The following is a 15,413-nucleotide window of genomic DNA, read 5'->3' on the forward strand; positions in this document are numbered from 1 at the left end:
TTGGAATCAGGGGTGGTGGAGTTCCTGTTGCGGGGAAACCTTGACGGGTTAGCCTGTGCATTCACAGGAAAAGCTGCTAAAACATTTGCAAATGGGGAAAGCTCGATGCTGAGAACATATGAGTGGAGGTTTGAGGAAGCAGTAAATGTCATCGTTGATTCTTAATTACGTGGTGTATCCCCACTCTCCACTGTGGAGGCTGTGGGGCTTTAGGGAAATATTCAGGTGGGTGCACATTGTGGTTACTGGCTTTCTCATTATGTCACACTGACGAGTTCAAATGTTTATTTTGAAATATGATGCTATAATCATTATAGGTTGCAGTTTTAACGAAGACATATTACATTCTTAGCGTACATCTAACTTTCTCTTTATTATCAATGCATTTTCTTATAGATTTACTTGATATTATTTTAGGATTTTAAAGTTCAGGTGTATATTTTTCAGTTAGTTAATTCTGTACAGATTAAGAAATCTCCAAAGTTTGTGGATGATCCGGAATTTCTTGCAACCCAGTCGGATTATTTTAATGTTCTCAATTCTGCTGGAGCTATCTAAGATGTTTACATTTTTGGTTTTTAGTGATGATTACATACATTTATTTTCATGATCCCACTCGGTAATCCATGTCCTCCTGGGGGGATTTTATCAGGTCTACTGCTGTGGCATTTTAAGGGCTATTCAGTCCATGTACTACCACAGCAGAAGTCCTGTCCACGTTTTCCAACCTTTGTCGATTCTCTTTGTTGTGATGTTCAAGGAAAGGATCTTGAGTAGCTTGATTTGTGCACACATTTTTTCCCCGATGTGTTGTCATATCTTTCCCTCCTACTTTCATTTTGCACTTCTTAACAAATCATTTTGCACACAACAGTGTCAATTAATTTGCTTTTCATTACAGTTAGCTACAGGGGTTGGACAATGAAACTGAAACACCTGTGATTTTAGTGTGGGAGGTTTCATGGCTAAATTGGACCAGCCTGGTAGCCAGTCTTCATTGATTGCACATTGCACCAGTAAGAGCAGAGTGTGAAGGTTCAATTAGCAGGGTAAGAGCACAGTTTTGCTCAAAATATTGAAATGCACACAACATTATGGGTGACATACCAGAGTTCAAAAGAGGACAAATTGTTGGTGCACGTCTTGCTGGCGCATCTGTGACCAAGACAGCAAGTCTTTGTGATGTATCAAGAGCCACGGTATCCAGGGTAATGTCAGCATAACACCAAGAAGGACAAACCACATCCATCAGGATTAACTGTGGACGCAAGAGGAAGCTGTCTGAAAGGGATATTCGGGTGCCAACCCGGATTGTATCCAAAAAACATAAAACCACAGCTGCCCAAATCACGGCAGAATTAATTGTGCACCTCAACTCTCCTGTTTCCACCAGAACTGTCCGTCGGGAGCTCCACAGGGTCAATATACACGGACGGGCTGCTATAGCCAAACCTTTGGTCACTCATGCCAATGCCAAACGTCGGTTTCAATGGTGCAAGGAGCGCAAATCTTGGGCTGTGGACAATGTGAAACATGTATTGTTCTCTGATGAGTCCACCTTTAATGTTTTCCCAACATCCGGGAGAGTTACGGTGTGGAGAAGCCCCAAAGAAGCGTACCACCCAGACTGTTGCATGCCCAGAGTGAATCATGGGGGTGGATCAGTGATGGTTTGGGCTGCCATATCATGGCAATCCCTTGGCCCAATACTTGTGCCAGATGGGCGTGTCACTGCAAGGACTACCGAACCATTCTTGAGGACCATGTGCATCCAATGGTTCAAACATTGTATCCTGAAGGCGGTACCGTGTATCAGGATGACAATGCACCAATACACACAGCAAGACTGGTGAAAGATTGGTTTGATGAACATGAAAGTGAAGTTGAACATCTCCCATGGCCTGCACAGTCACCAGATCCAAATATTATTGAGCCACTTTGGGGTGTTTTGGAGGAGCGAGTCAGGAAACGTTTTCCTCCACCAGTATCACGTAGTGACCTGGCCACTATCCTGCAAGAAGAATGGTTTAAAATCCCTCTGACCACTGTGCAGGACTTGTATTTGTCATTCCCAAGACGAATTGATGCTGTATTGGCCGCAAAAAGAGGCCCTACACCATATTAATAAATTATTGTGGTCTAAAACCAGGTGTTTCAGTTTCATTGTCCAACCCCTGTATTTTCATTAACTGTGGAAGTAAATTGTCATGGTCTCATATGTAGTTTAGTTCAGTTATATGTTATTATCTGAATGTGTTGTATTAGACCCTTTTCCTATTTGTTCTGGTCCAGTTGACCCTTGAATTGGCACATTCTGATCAAATCCAAATTCGTCTAAGTGACCTTCTGCTGGTAAATAAGATGCATTACCCCCTTTATAAAGTAATTCTCTAACAGAATTCTGTGGGTAGAATATAGAAAAACACTCTGTCACTCTGCACGGTGGCGCAGTTGGTAGCACTGTTGCCTTGCAGCAACAGGGTTCGATTCCTGGCCGGGGGTCTTTCTGCATGGAGTTTGCAGTTTCTCCCCGTTAGGTTAACTGGTGTCTCTAAATTGCTCTTAGGGGTATGAATGAGTGTGTGCATGGTTGTTTGTGTGTTGCCCTGCGATGGACTGGCGTCCTGTCCAGGGTGTACCCCACCTCCCGCCCATAGACTGCTGGAGATATGCACCAGCTTCCCCGCAACCCACTATGGAATAAGTGGTAGAAAATGACTGACTGTCATTGATTGCCAAAGCAGGTGCAAAATGTCAACCTGGCAGGTACAAATTAACGAATGGTTGGTGGGAAACATTCTGTAGGTAAGAAAAAAACAAACAACAAAGTTAAGAAATAGCAAAGGGACAAATTGACCAGCACGCATCATTGACAAAAGATTGTACCACTTGGCAACCTTAGGGTCCAATCCTTTCTTTTTTCTTTTTTTTTGCAGATAATGTGGTTCTGTTGTGACTTTCGCAGTTTGTGTGAATAGCGTAAGGAAATCAGGATGAGTCATTTCCTCTAAAGGCTCAACTATGCTCAATCTAAGGTCCTTTTACAAGAGACTTTTTACATCAACATGGACAGAGTTGTCTTTTATACTTCAGACTTTACTTAAAGAATAAGTATGTAGCAGAAAGATCTAGAGAAAGTACCTGCTCCTTCCTTTTTGGAAGAGGTCATGGTGTCTTTTTTGGACACAAGGAGTATGAAAGGGTTAGGGGGATCCCAGATTGTTCTGAAGTAACCCTTGCGGTGTCCGGGTGTCCGTATTCTGTCCGTGTGATTTGGTGACAATCTCCAGCATCATTTGGGGGTGGTTTGGAGAACAGCCGCTGATCCTCCCCATTAAGGAGTCATTTGAGATGATTTGGGCATCCGGTCCGTATGCAAGTATGCTTTTGGAAGTTGTTCGGACGTGTTCCAGTTAGAAGAGATGTGAGTGTAGACCCAAAATTGACAAGAGCGACTATAAATATGTTCCTTCTTTCTTGGAACCACCTTAAAATATCTTTCACCCAATGTTCCATCTGAATAGATGATCGGGCCGTCGGGTTTGTCGATGGATGGATTGATCAGCAAAGAGGGTGGATGGATGTAGAAATAGGACAAAGGGATGGATGGATGCATGAATGGAGGGATAATTGATTGTATGGATGGGTAGGCCGAAGGTAGCCAGATGGACAGATGTATGGATAGGATAATTTGAAAATTGGATGCGGAGTCACTGATTGATTCATTAGTGAATTAACAATTGGATGGGATAGATGGATAAATGTATAGATGAAAGAACAGAGACTTTGGATGGATGCATGGATGAACGTATGGATAGATAGATGTTTATGCACCATTTAAGACAAAAATTTCAGTCTTTTTGTTGTCTTTTTAGTCATTAATGCAAACATTCCTGATACTTTGTTTTATAATGTGTAAAGCGAACATAATGCCTCAGTTATACCTAGCTTTAAGAATCTGTTCATGTCTGTTTTCAGATTAATTTACCTTTCAACAAACTGCTCCATGTTGCACATTCTTTGGCCATAGTTTGTTTATCGGTTGATGTTTAAGCCAATATCAGTTATCCAGCATAAGCTCATGAGTTGTTCCAAAGTAATGCCTTATACATTGAAGAAGTGAGTCATTTAATATTCATCTACACTTTAAATGTTCTGAGGCCAAGACCCAGGTAGAATAAATGTCCCCTCTGCAACACTGAAGAAATTAAATAAGATGTTGACTTCGTTCATAAAAGCTGCACTGGGATATCAGTCTTTCCCCCGAGCAGATCATTTTTCCTCAAACATGCAGTACTATTCGTCCTCCCACCCACAAATTAGTATGAAAATGTTCCCATCACCTGTGAGACTCATTGATCCAACAGAACACCCCTCATAAACAATCAGGATGAAGGAACAATAAAAGGAAACATCTGCTTTATAAGGAGTGGAGGAGATGAAGGGTAAAAGTTAGATCCTCAACATCAAAAACAGTAAGGAATAAAGGAAATATTTTCTAGCGTTTTAACTTTTTGTCCCTTCCATCTGTGTTGGATTTGTTTTAGCAGACTGTCACAGAGGTAGATCTAGATTTTAATCCCTTTTTTCTGGACAAGAGGAAATGTAGTTGGTTTTCAGCTGCAACTCGTAAAATCCTTGTCCCAATAAAACATTTTAGACTGTGACCCGGCTAGCTTTTTAAACAATGACTTTGGCGTAAATCAAGACAAGAACACATGTAGGTCTCGTATGTGGGGGTGGTGCGAGGTTAACATTTATCCTGCTTGATTCAGTTAAGTTTCTCCATGGGAGTCAATGTTTTGGGCTCTTGAGTGCACCTTAATGTCAATCACCAGTAACTTTAGCTGCATTTGTCTTTCTTTCTGACAACTTTGAGACTGTTAGCTCAGGTCGTCACCTCATAATGCGGCAACTTTTTAATTTGATCCTTTATTTCCGTACAGAGCAGTAGGACGAAGGATCGGCTAAACCTCTGCTGCTTGGAAAGCAAACATGGAAGAACTAAGAAACATTTAGCCAGGAATAGCTTCATTATGGGTGATGTTTGACATTGCCATGTTTTCCGTCTTTATGTCAAACCCTAAATGTTTAATGCATAGATTTCTACTCGGATATGAAAAAAACAATTTTAGAACAAGGTTTTGTGCAACTACGAGAATTTAATTGAACTTCTTTCAGCTGCTACATTTATTTCCACAGTGTACCATTTGCCAACATCTTCTTCACTGCTTCCATGGGCCTTCTCTGCATGCTTGACTGACTTTCACTCCTCTCCAGAGCATACAGGTCCTTCTTAAAATATTAGCATATTGTGATAAAGTTAATTATTTTCCATAATGTCATGATGAAAATTTAACATTCATATATTTTAGATTCATTGCACACTAACTGAAATATTTCAGGTCTTTTATTGTCTTAATACGGATGATTTTGGCATACAGCTCATGAAAACCCAAAATTCCTATCTCACAAAATTAGCATATCATTAAAAGCATCTCTAAACGAGCTATGAACCTAATCATCTGAATCAACGAGTTAACTCTAAACACCTGCAAAAGATTCCTGAGGCCTTTAAAACTCCCAGCCTGGTTCATCACTCAAAACCCCAATCATGGGTAAGACTGCCGACCTGACTGCTGTCCAGAAGGCCACTATTGACACCCTCAAGCAAGAGGGTAAGACACAGACAGAAATTTCTGAATGAATAGGCTGTTTCCAGAGTGCTGTATCAAGGCACCTCAGTGGGAAGTCTGTGGGAAGGAAAAAGTGTGGCAGAAAACGCCGCACAACGAGAAGAGGTGACCGGACCCTGAGGAAGATTGTGGAGAAGGGCCGATTCCAGACCTTGGGGGACCTGCGGAAGCAGTGGACTGAGTCTGGAATAGAAACATCCAGAGCCACCGTGCACAGGCGTGTGCAGGAAATGGGCTACAGGTGCCGCATTCCCCAGGTCAAGCCACTTTTGAACCAGAAACAGCGGCAGAAGCGCCTGACCTGGGCTACAGAGAAGCAGCACTGGACTGTTGCTCAGTGGTCCAAAGTACTTTTTTCGGATGAAAGCAAATTCTGCATGTCATTCGGAAATCAAGGTGCCAGAGCCTGGAGGAAGACTGGGGAGAAGGAAATGCCAAAATGCCAGAAGTCCAGTGTCAAGTACCCACAGTCAGTGATGGTCTGGGGTGCCGTGTCAGCTGCTGGTGTTGGTCCACTGTGTTTTATCAAGGGCAGGGTCAATGCAGCTAGCTATCAGGAGATTTTGGAGCACTTCATGCTTCCATCTGCTGAAAAGCTTTATGGAGATGAAGATTTCATTTTTCTGCACGACCTGGCACCTGCTCACAGTGCCAAAACCACTGGTAAATGGTTTACTGACCATGGTATCACTGTGCTCAATTGGCCTGCCAACTCTCCTGACCTGAACCCCATAGAGAATCTGTGGGATATTGTGAAGAGAACGTTGAGAGACTCAAGACCCAACACTCTGGATGAGCTAAAGGCCGCTATCGAAGCATCCTGGGCCTCCATAAGACCTCAGCAGTGCCACAGGCTGATTGCCTCCATGCCACGCCGCATTGAAGCAGTCATTTCTGCAAAAGGATTCCCGACCAAGTATTGAGTGCATAACTGTACATGATTATTTGAAGGTTGACGTTTTTTGTATTAAAAACACTTTTCTTTTATTGGTCGGATGAAATATGCTAATTTTGTGAGATAGGAATTTTGGGTTTTCATGAGCTGTATGCCAAAATCATCCGTATTAAGACAATAAAAGACCTGAAATATTTCAGTTAGTGTGCAATGAATCTAAAATATATGAATGTTAAATTTTCATCATGACATTATGGAAAATAATTAACTTTATCACAATATGCTAATATTTTGAGAAGGACCTGTATCTCCAACTCTCCAGGCTCTTTTTCCTACCCTCATTAGACAATGTTTACAATCACAAGGTCATCAGCAAACATCATACTCTATGTAACTAATTCCATCTGTTAACTTGTCCCATCACAACTGCAAACATGAAAATGTGTTCTAGGGTTCATCAAATCTAATGGTGGTTCTTCTTGGCATGGAACCCACCTGATGCTCATTGTTCCTCAAATCTCTTCTTAACCTGACAAGTAAGTCAGTAAGTAAAGTTTAATTATTTAGCACCTTTCGTAAGCGTAGCATCACAAAGTGCTTCACAATAAAAGAAAAGAACAATTGTACTTATTGTCATACAATAAATCATTACATAAATACATAAAACACATCAATCCATACACATTTTAGGTGATTTTTATAGGCATCAATAGAGTCTAGACTGCGGAAAAATGGGTGCATTGAATAAAGGGGACAACTGCCCTTCTGTAAGTATGGCAGCTGTACTCATTACCCTTGTCCTTATAAAAAGGTGCTGAAATTCCTGATTATTTAACTTTCCTTCACCTGTTCTCCATTCTCAGTCAGTTTCTCCATTCATCAGTTTAAATTGAAATTATTTGTACAGGCCATTTTTGTGTTAAAGTTGCTTACTTCCTCTGAATTTGATGTTCTCTGCGATATTGCATATTTTGCTAATATAGACAGATTAGAATTAAAAGGACTATGGAGCTAAATGGATGATTTGAATAAAAATCCTGAAAATATGACAAAGCTGTCCAGTCATTAAAAAAAGTAACTGAAAATCACTTCACCTAAACAAAAAACAAATGAAACATCAAATTACAATAAAAGGATGCTCAGGCAATAAGGCAATTTTATTTAAAAAATAAAATATAATTAACACAAGCATAAAACTATTGCCGTGGGAGGTAAAATAAGTATTACATTGTTACTCACTTTTGTTTAAAAGGTGAATTACGTCGTGCTTTTTAAAATTTTTTTCCCAATTCTATTTTTTTCTACATCTTAACAAACTACACCACCTTCCAGATTCAAGTCACTGAGTTGCATCAAGCAGGATCTGACTGGGATCTGCCCAAATTATCATGGCCATCTGCCACCTTGCATTAAATGATGTTAAAGTGCCCGTGACATCGAATGTTCATGATAAATCCAATTATATATATGGAAAGGAAATACTGATAAAATATTTGAAGTAGTAAATTCATTCCACTGAAATGAACAGTTGTTAAGATATATGGTCATAAATTTCACTAAAAAGGCATTTCCAGACTACAGCTTTGCGCTCTTTTATGACGTGAAAGGGGAACCCTTCACATAAACTGATACTACAATGGCTGACAACACAGACAGCAGCAAATAATCTGATGTTTTTTTAGATATATTTCAGTCACTATCAGAGAGCAACACAGTCAGGAGAAGAAAGTCAGCTGTCATCAGATGGCAGAGCACAAGCCCTGCTTCGTGCGGACGGCCATCTCGGGAGTCTTTTTGCAGGATGCCGGAGCACGGCCAGAGTCAATATGCATGAGTCATACAGCACCACCAGGAAACGAGAACAACATCCGGCTTTGCAAAATAATCCACTAAAGACAGACCAGATTTCACTATCATAATAAATATACACATATATTTATTTATGCACATGTATATATTAAGTGCTTTAACTCATTCCTGGTTGTTTTGGACTTGCTACCGCATTTATCACTGGCTTTTTAGGAGCTCCTCCGGGCTTCGCGGCAGACCGAACAATACCGGTACAGATACAGTATAAATCCAGGGTTACAGTAAATACGCACTGTGAAACAACCAGAGGCTAAGTGAACAGCATGAAACAGCAGCAGACACAAGGGATGATTCAAGATCTGAAGACACTACCTGGTTTCTCATTTTTTTACTTTTTATTTATTTAGATATATCGTATGCGGGTGTGATTTATCTTATTTTAATAATCATAATAATTTTGGATTATTATAATTATTAATAATAAAATAATATTGTTTTTGCAACAAGGAAGTGTTCTTTCCTGCTGAGCCTTGAGCTTTTTAGCAACAACAACCTTTTATTTGGGGATTTTGTAACATCGGATGCACTGAACAGACTCTGCTTCAACATTCTCCTTCATCTGTAAAATATACCGACCTCTGACATAATTTGTCTTGTGAATTCATAAGATTCTTGTTCGAAGCAGTTTGCCGAATAGTCCGTCGATCACAACTGGCTGTGCTTGGTGGGACCAGCCCATCTGTCCCTATTCAATTTTCAAGCTCTGATCCTCTTCACTTCCGGAAAGTAGTGCAGACTAACGGTTGCTGTCGTAGTATTGCTGCTACCACCAGCAATACACCGTTTCACCATATTATCGCTGTTTTTAACGCAACTTGGCTTCCACCTGGACAGTTTATCATTGATGCTCACACAACGAATGACCGGAGACTTCCCTTTTGATGTCATTTCCAGGCGAGTTTGGACTTGTAAAATATAACATTGAAATATGCTTATTTTGTGTGAAAATTTTCTTTTTTCATGTCTTTAATCCTAATATCACGTCAATTACTGCCCAATCCCTTCACTTTTTTGTGGGAAAAATAAAATGTCACAGGCACTTCAAATCATTTGGGTTGCATTAGAGATTTTACTGTATATTCATAATATTCTGTTACCTTTTCCTAATTCAACAAAACACAAATAAAAAAATCTTCATAAAAATGTTAATGTTAAAATTTAAAAGCTTCCTCGGGAAATCTGTTTCTTACAAACAAAATGAAATTTAAAGAGAAACTGTTATTAACTGTTACTTTATGTCTTAGTTTTCCTCCCACCTGTCCTCAAAGTCAAATACAATGGGACCATTGATTGGGTTGTCTGCTCTTTTTATTTTACATGAAAATAAAAAGATTATATGTTGTTTTTTTATGCCATAAGTCCAGACAAGATAGTCAAAAAGGGATGATGTTTGGCAAGCTGTTAGCGCTCAGATATGGTGCGTTCACTGGTACCAACTCCTCAGTGACTAAAGTAGTTATTGGCAGCTTGTTGTAAACAATAAAAATTATATTTTTTCATGTTAGACTCTCCAAAAGTCTCAATGAACACCAGAAAAAGCTGCTAAATTTATCACTAGTCAGATGTGTGTTAGTAATAGCAGAAGATGGGTGCTGACTGGTCTACCAAGACCAAGGCAGTTGACAAGAAGACCTTGTGCTGGCTTTGCTTCCTGCAAATGCTCTGATCATTCAACATATGCAACGAGATTTTCCAGATGTTCTCACAGTCTGTTGTAGCAAGCACCGTCTTTATTTCTGTTGCATGCTGGGAACAAAATAAAAAACTGAATAAACTTTATAAGAGGCGGAGTCCATTGCTCAACGCCCAAAGCTTCATACCTTGAAGGAAGTGGTCAGGGACAGGATGCTGGTAAAAGCGCTGTCAGTAACTCCAACCTCTTCTAATAAACAGTGGAAAACCCCATCAACAGGTTGAGTAACAGATTCATTCATCCCAGATGCTCAAAAGAATGATACAGGAAATTATTACTACACCTAATGATGGTCAAAGGTTGTAATACTTTTTAATTATTCTTACAGGATAAAATAATTTGTTTTTACATGAACATATGAAGCTTCTGCTTTTTATTCTTACTACACTTAAGCTCAAAATTATACATAACCCAGGCAGATTTAAATTAACTGTGTGGCAACACTGGCCACTAAAATATTGGATAACTTGAAAAAAACAGGAAATCTCTCAGTGTGTCTCACATATAAAGCATAAAGAAACTAAGTAGTTTTAAAAAATGTTTTATATGGTTAACTTCCAAAAACTGGGATTTTATTTTTCCAAAAGCAGACTTTGTTAGGTCCAGATGTTGTTTATTATCACCTTGTCAACAAATAACCTCTACTCTCTTGGAAATAGAAGCACACATTTTACAATACCCACAAACCACAGGTTCAGCCTCACCTACTTTGAAGAGTAAATTTAAGTCACTGTAAATACCATGATTTAGGTAATCATACTGTCAGTTGATGTCAAATTAAAGAGAAACTTTGTCTAAATAGTTTGCAGTCCATCTGCTCGCTTTCTGGTATCTCCTCTCAGTTGTCAGTTTCTGTGTTTTTTTTTTCAGGGTTGATACAATAAAAGCCCAAAACTACAACAGTCGTGAGTACTAATAAAGCAGAATTATCTGCTAAAACACTGGATCATTTGTCTTTGGCAATTATTTCCACTGTTGTCCTAAACCTCGTGCATGCTTCCCCTCTTTATGCAACCCAATATCTTCACTTTCCTCGTGTAAAATGACACCAGATTATATTGTGTATTTTTTTTTTCTCACCTCATCTTCTTCACAGATTATTGTTTAAACCGAGTAAGGTCGCTGCCTACAGTGCTGTGGTAGAGAGGCAGCTCCAGAACCAGTGTCAGTCAAACACATTCATTTCCTCTGTGTGTGTTTGGCTTTGAAATCTGGGGGTGCATATCACAATCCCTCGGTTTATTTTCAATAGTTACACATAAGCAGATACGAGAAGGATTTCCTACAAAAGTAAACATCAGGAGGCTATAGATTAAGTCAGCAGGAGGGGTGTGACCTCTGTGTTGACCTGAGAAAATGTACATAACACCAGCATTAAGAGTGTGCTTTAAATACCTCCCCTATTTGCACAATTTGCAAATAGGGGAGGTATGCCCCCGTCTGATAAATGTAACAGAGTGAGCCTTGTACTGTCTGTATGACTTTAGGCTAAACATAAGAAGTGTATGTGAATGTGTATCGGTTAAGCTGTCCGCTCCAATGTAGTGATTATGGTCGTCCACTGTTTGCTTTGCAGTGCCTCACATTCCACACAGCCTTATTTGATTAAAATTATGTGGTTTTCTATTTGGTGTTTTATTTGGGATTCCTGATTTGGAACGTTTTTATTGTATTTGGAACGTTTACGGCAACAGGCCCCCGTTAAAGTCTGCTACCATGTAACTCCCATCGAGGAGCACCAGTGGGTTGGCACTAAATTTAACTGCTCTATTTTAAATGTTCTGTTCCATATTTGAGTTCTTGCATCCTGCTATTGCCTAAAAAAAAAGCCACTCACTGTATGGTATATTCCCTCTGTGCCAAAAGTTGTCCATCGGTACGTGTGCTTTTTTTTCCCCCTGTAACCAGAGGGTTTGTCCCTCCAGGGTACCCCTGGCTCGTTCCCCACTTTCACAGCATTCATGTTCGCTCTGGCACTGCCAGATGTTATGAAAGGCTCTATTGAAGCCGACGTTCAGCTCATAAAAAAAAGTCTATCTTGATAGCTTCTGCAACCAGACCATGTCATCTGATTTACATGGGACTCTCACACATACCCCGGTGGGAAAGACAAAGCATGGTCTGGAGCTGTACATGCGATGCCAAATGTATGTCTCTGTCTCTTTTCCTGCATGGAAATATAAACCAATTTGTAATGAAAGTACAGTTACAGCTTTTTGTGTGTGTGTGTGTGTGTGTGTGTGAAATGGTTGAAATATGTAACAGGGCTGGAACAAGAAAGAGCAAAACCATCCAGGCCAAAAATTAAATGAGAAACACTGACATGACAGGATTGGCGGAGGAATGGAATTGGTGAAAGCGAGCTAAAAAAACCCCCCAAAAAACACGAGACAGAAATCTGAAATCTCATGTACAGAAATGGGAGAAAGAAAAATTGGTTTATAGAGTCCATCACAAACAGTTCATAATCCTTAAACTTTATAAATTGTCACTTACAACCACAACCTTTAACGCATTTTAATGGGATTTTATGCGATAGACCAACTCAAAATCATGGCATGCATTTGTATTCGGCTCCCTTTTAGTCAATTCTTTGTAGATCTTTGTAGCCTCTAACATGTTTTCTTCCAGGGTTGTCCTTTATTGAGCTCCATCCTTTTTCTCTTGAACTCTGACCAACTTCCCTGTCCCTGCTGAAGACCATCATCTCCACAGCATGATGCTTTCATTACCGTTTTTCAAAGTGGGGTGTTGTGTTCAGTGTGATTTGTGGTACAGTGCTTTTTCACCACACAATTTACATATAGATCAAAAAGTTACATTTTGGTCTGATCCAACCACATTACCATCTTCCATGTATTTACTGTGTCCCCCATGTAAACATGGCTGATAGATGCGGGTGACAAACTGCAAACAGGGCTTTCCTTTAAATGTTTTTTTTCTCGGCACTCTTCCATAAAGGCCAGATTTGAGGAGTGCTGGGTTATTAGTTGTCCTCTGGACAGATTATCCCACCTGATATGTGGATCTCAGCAGCTCCTCCAGAGTTGCCATTGACCTTTTGGTTGCTTCTCGGCACCCCTTGCCTGACCTGTCAGTTTAGGTGAATGATAGTCTTGGTCATGGGTTTTATTGTTGTTTCACAGTCTTTCCATTTTGGATGACGGATTAAACAGTTACTTGTTCAAAGCTTGGGGTTATTTTTATACCTTGATGGTCCCTGTGTTTCCCATCCCTACAGCATGAAGCTACCATCGTCATGTTTCACAGGGCGTAGCGGGTGGGGGTAAGTGTTTTCCCCATATGCAGTATTTTGCAAATTAAGTTTTTGGCTCATCAGACCAGACCACTTTCTTCTACATGTTTGCTTGTGGCAAATGTAGAGGTATCGGAGTAAAGGGGGATAAGAGCAATTCACACCACATTTTTCAGATTTCTATTGGCAAACAAAAAAAAACTCATTCCTCTTTGAATTATCATAATTCTCTAAAAAATATTTTTAAGTTTGTGAATGTAACATAACAAAATATGAAGAACCTAATGAGGAATAAATACTTTAGCAAAGCACTGCAGCTGTACATCTTTTTTTCCACTGTCAGCACATAAAAGTGTGAAGGTGTGAATCTGCAGCAGACCCGGCTCCTTGTTTTTATTACTACGCTCCACTGATCGACTCTGAGTACCAGAACCAAGACCTCGGGAAGCTCGGATTCACTTCCCCCTCACTGGCTATTTTACCCCCAAACTTCCACGCACAGTGCTTGCACAAATTACCGCCTCCCAGTTCCCTCCCTCCAGCTCCACATGTTACTTCTGAAGAAAAGCTGCTGAGAGCCAGAGCGGAGAGAGCAGGCAGGCAGGGAGGACACAAGTAGTGAGTCAGAGATTAGAGCAGCGAGCATCAGGGACACACAGGCTGAGCTGGAAACAGAGGATCACAGTCTGAGACGAGATGGAGCTGGAGTCTTCTGTTTGCAAGCTGCTGGTGATGACTCTACTTATTCTGGTACTGGACTAATTGTTTGTGTTTTTACTCATAACCTTTTTTCCTTTGCTGTATTATAAAATAGTCCATGAATCCTATTTATATCCAACTCTCGGTTACATTACAGTGACTGCCCTGAGTCGTGCATGACAAAGGCTTCAGCAGATGTGAGCATATCGTGTATCTTTCAGACTATAAAAAGGAATCATTTGTATATTTACACAGTCTGCTGAAGAAGGCTTCAGAGTCGGGTTTCCTTTTCCTTGTTGCAGGAGTTTTCCATCTTCAAGGGAAAATGTACTTAGCCTCAGCTGTTGACAGGTGTCTTAAACAGAGTCTGCCTGTCACAGCTTAACACATTCCCTGGATATACGGTGCTGAACAAAAGTCTTTACTCACTACCTATTTCTTTATATTTCGCCTCCAAGGAGCCAGTTTTTGGTATAATCTTGTGGTTGCAGTTAACTGTTCTTCAAGTTTTCAGAATTTTGTACAAGTTTTCCTTTAGACTTTGGAGTTAGGGTTAGTTAACCCTAACCAGTTTCACTGTGGTATATGACTGTTTTCAAAGGAGCCATTGATAGTTCCTTAAGCCATATAACGTTTTTTTCTGAATGAGGTAATACTTTGGGCTCATGCAGAACTGTACTAAAGTCTTCAGTCATCCTTAAATCACTCTTTGATATATATATTTCTCTTTTTTGCAAAGCATGACTGATTGATATGGGTTATTTCCTGGGGAAGCGTTTCTTTTGGTCTTCTTTTGTCCTCCTCTCGTACACATTTTTCTAAACACGCACTGCAGACTAATGTAATGGCCAGGTACATAGAGTAAAATTGAGTAAAAAAAACAACCAAAATTTAAAGAAAAACTTAGAAAGACTCCAGAAAGCCTTGAAAACAATTGCTGCAGACAACTTCAAAAGGTTAGAAGCAAGTCCCTATTCTTTGGAGGATATTACTGTTGGCATAAAACTTTTGCACAGATCTTTCATCATGTGTTTATCCTATGCTTTATTTTAGGATAAACTATGATGACATAAAAGCTTTAGTGAATTAATGTTTGCGTAATTTATCTCTTACAAGAGGCTGCATAAAAGCAAATGACGTGAGGTCTATCCTGACACTAAAGGCTGTGTGCTCACACTGAAAAGGTCCACCTGGAGGTTGCTGCGAAGCACCAGGTGGTAAATTTAGCAACGAAAGGTTAGGAAGACTCTAAGATTTTATCTGATGCCTTTTGAGTAGTAGCCAGAGGACCCTGAAGGATCGCTC

General features: G+C 40.0%; 1 protein-coding gene across 4 annotated transcripts in view; it reads left to right on the top strand.

Annotated features, from left to right (window-relative positions):
- Positions 1-15,413, top strand: part of adamtsl3 (ADAMTS-like 3) — a 155,580-nt gene that overhangs the window by 85,072 nt on the left and 55,095 nt on the right. Inside the window, exon 1 of one of the 4 annotated variants that reach the window (XM_047386232.1) lies at positions 14,022-14,159. The exons of the other annotated variants lie outside the window; for them this stretch is intronic. Coding sequence (XP_047242188.1) covers positions 14,106-14,159 — 54 coding nt within the window. The 5' untranslated portion in view covers positions 14,022-14,105. Of the gene's footprint in view, positions 1-14,021; positions 14,160-15,413 lie in introns of those variants that run through there. 4 annotated transcript variants of the gene reach the window in all.

Source organism: Girardinichthys multiradiatus, chromosome 14, assembly GCF_021462225.1.
Source record: "Girardinichthys multiradiatus isolate DD_20200921_A chromosome 14, DD_fGirMul_XY1, whole genome shotgun sequence".
NCBI classification, from domain to species: Eukaryota; Metazoa; Chordata; class Actinopteri; order Cyprinodontiformes; family Goodeidae; genus Girardinichthys; species Girardinichthys multiradiatus.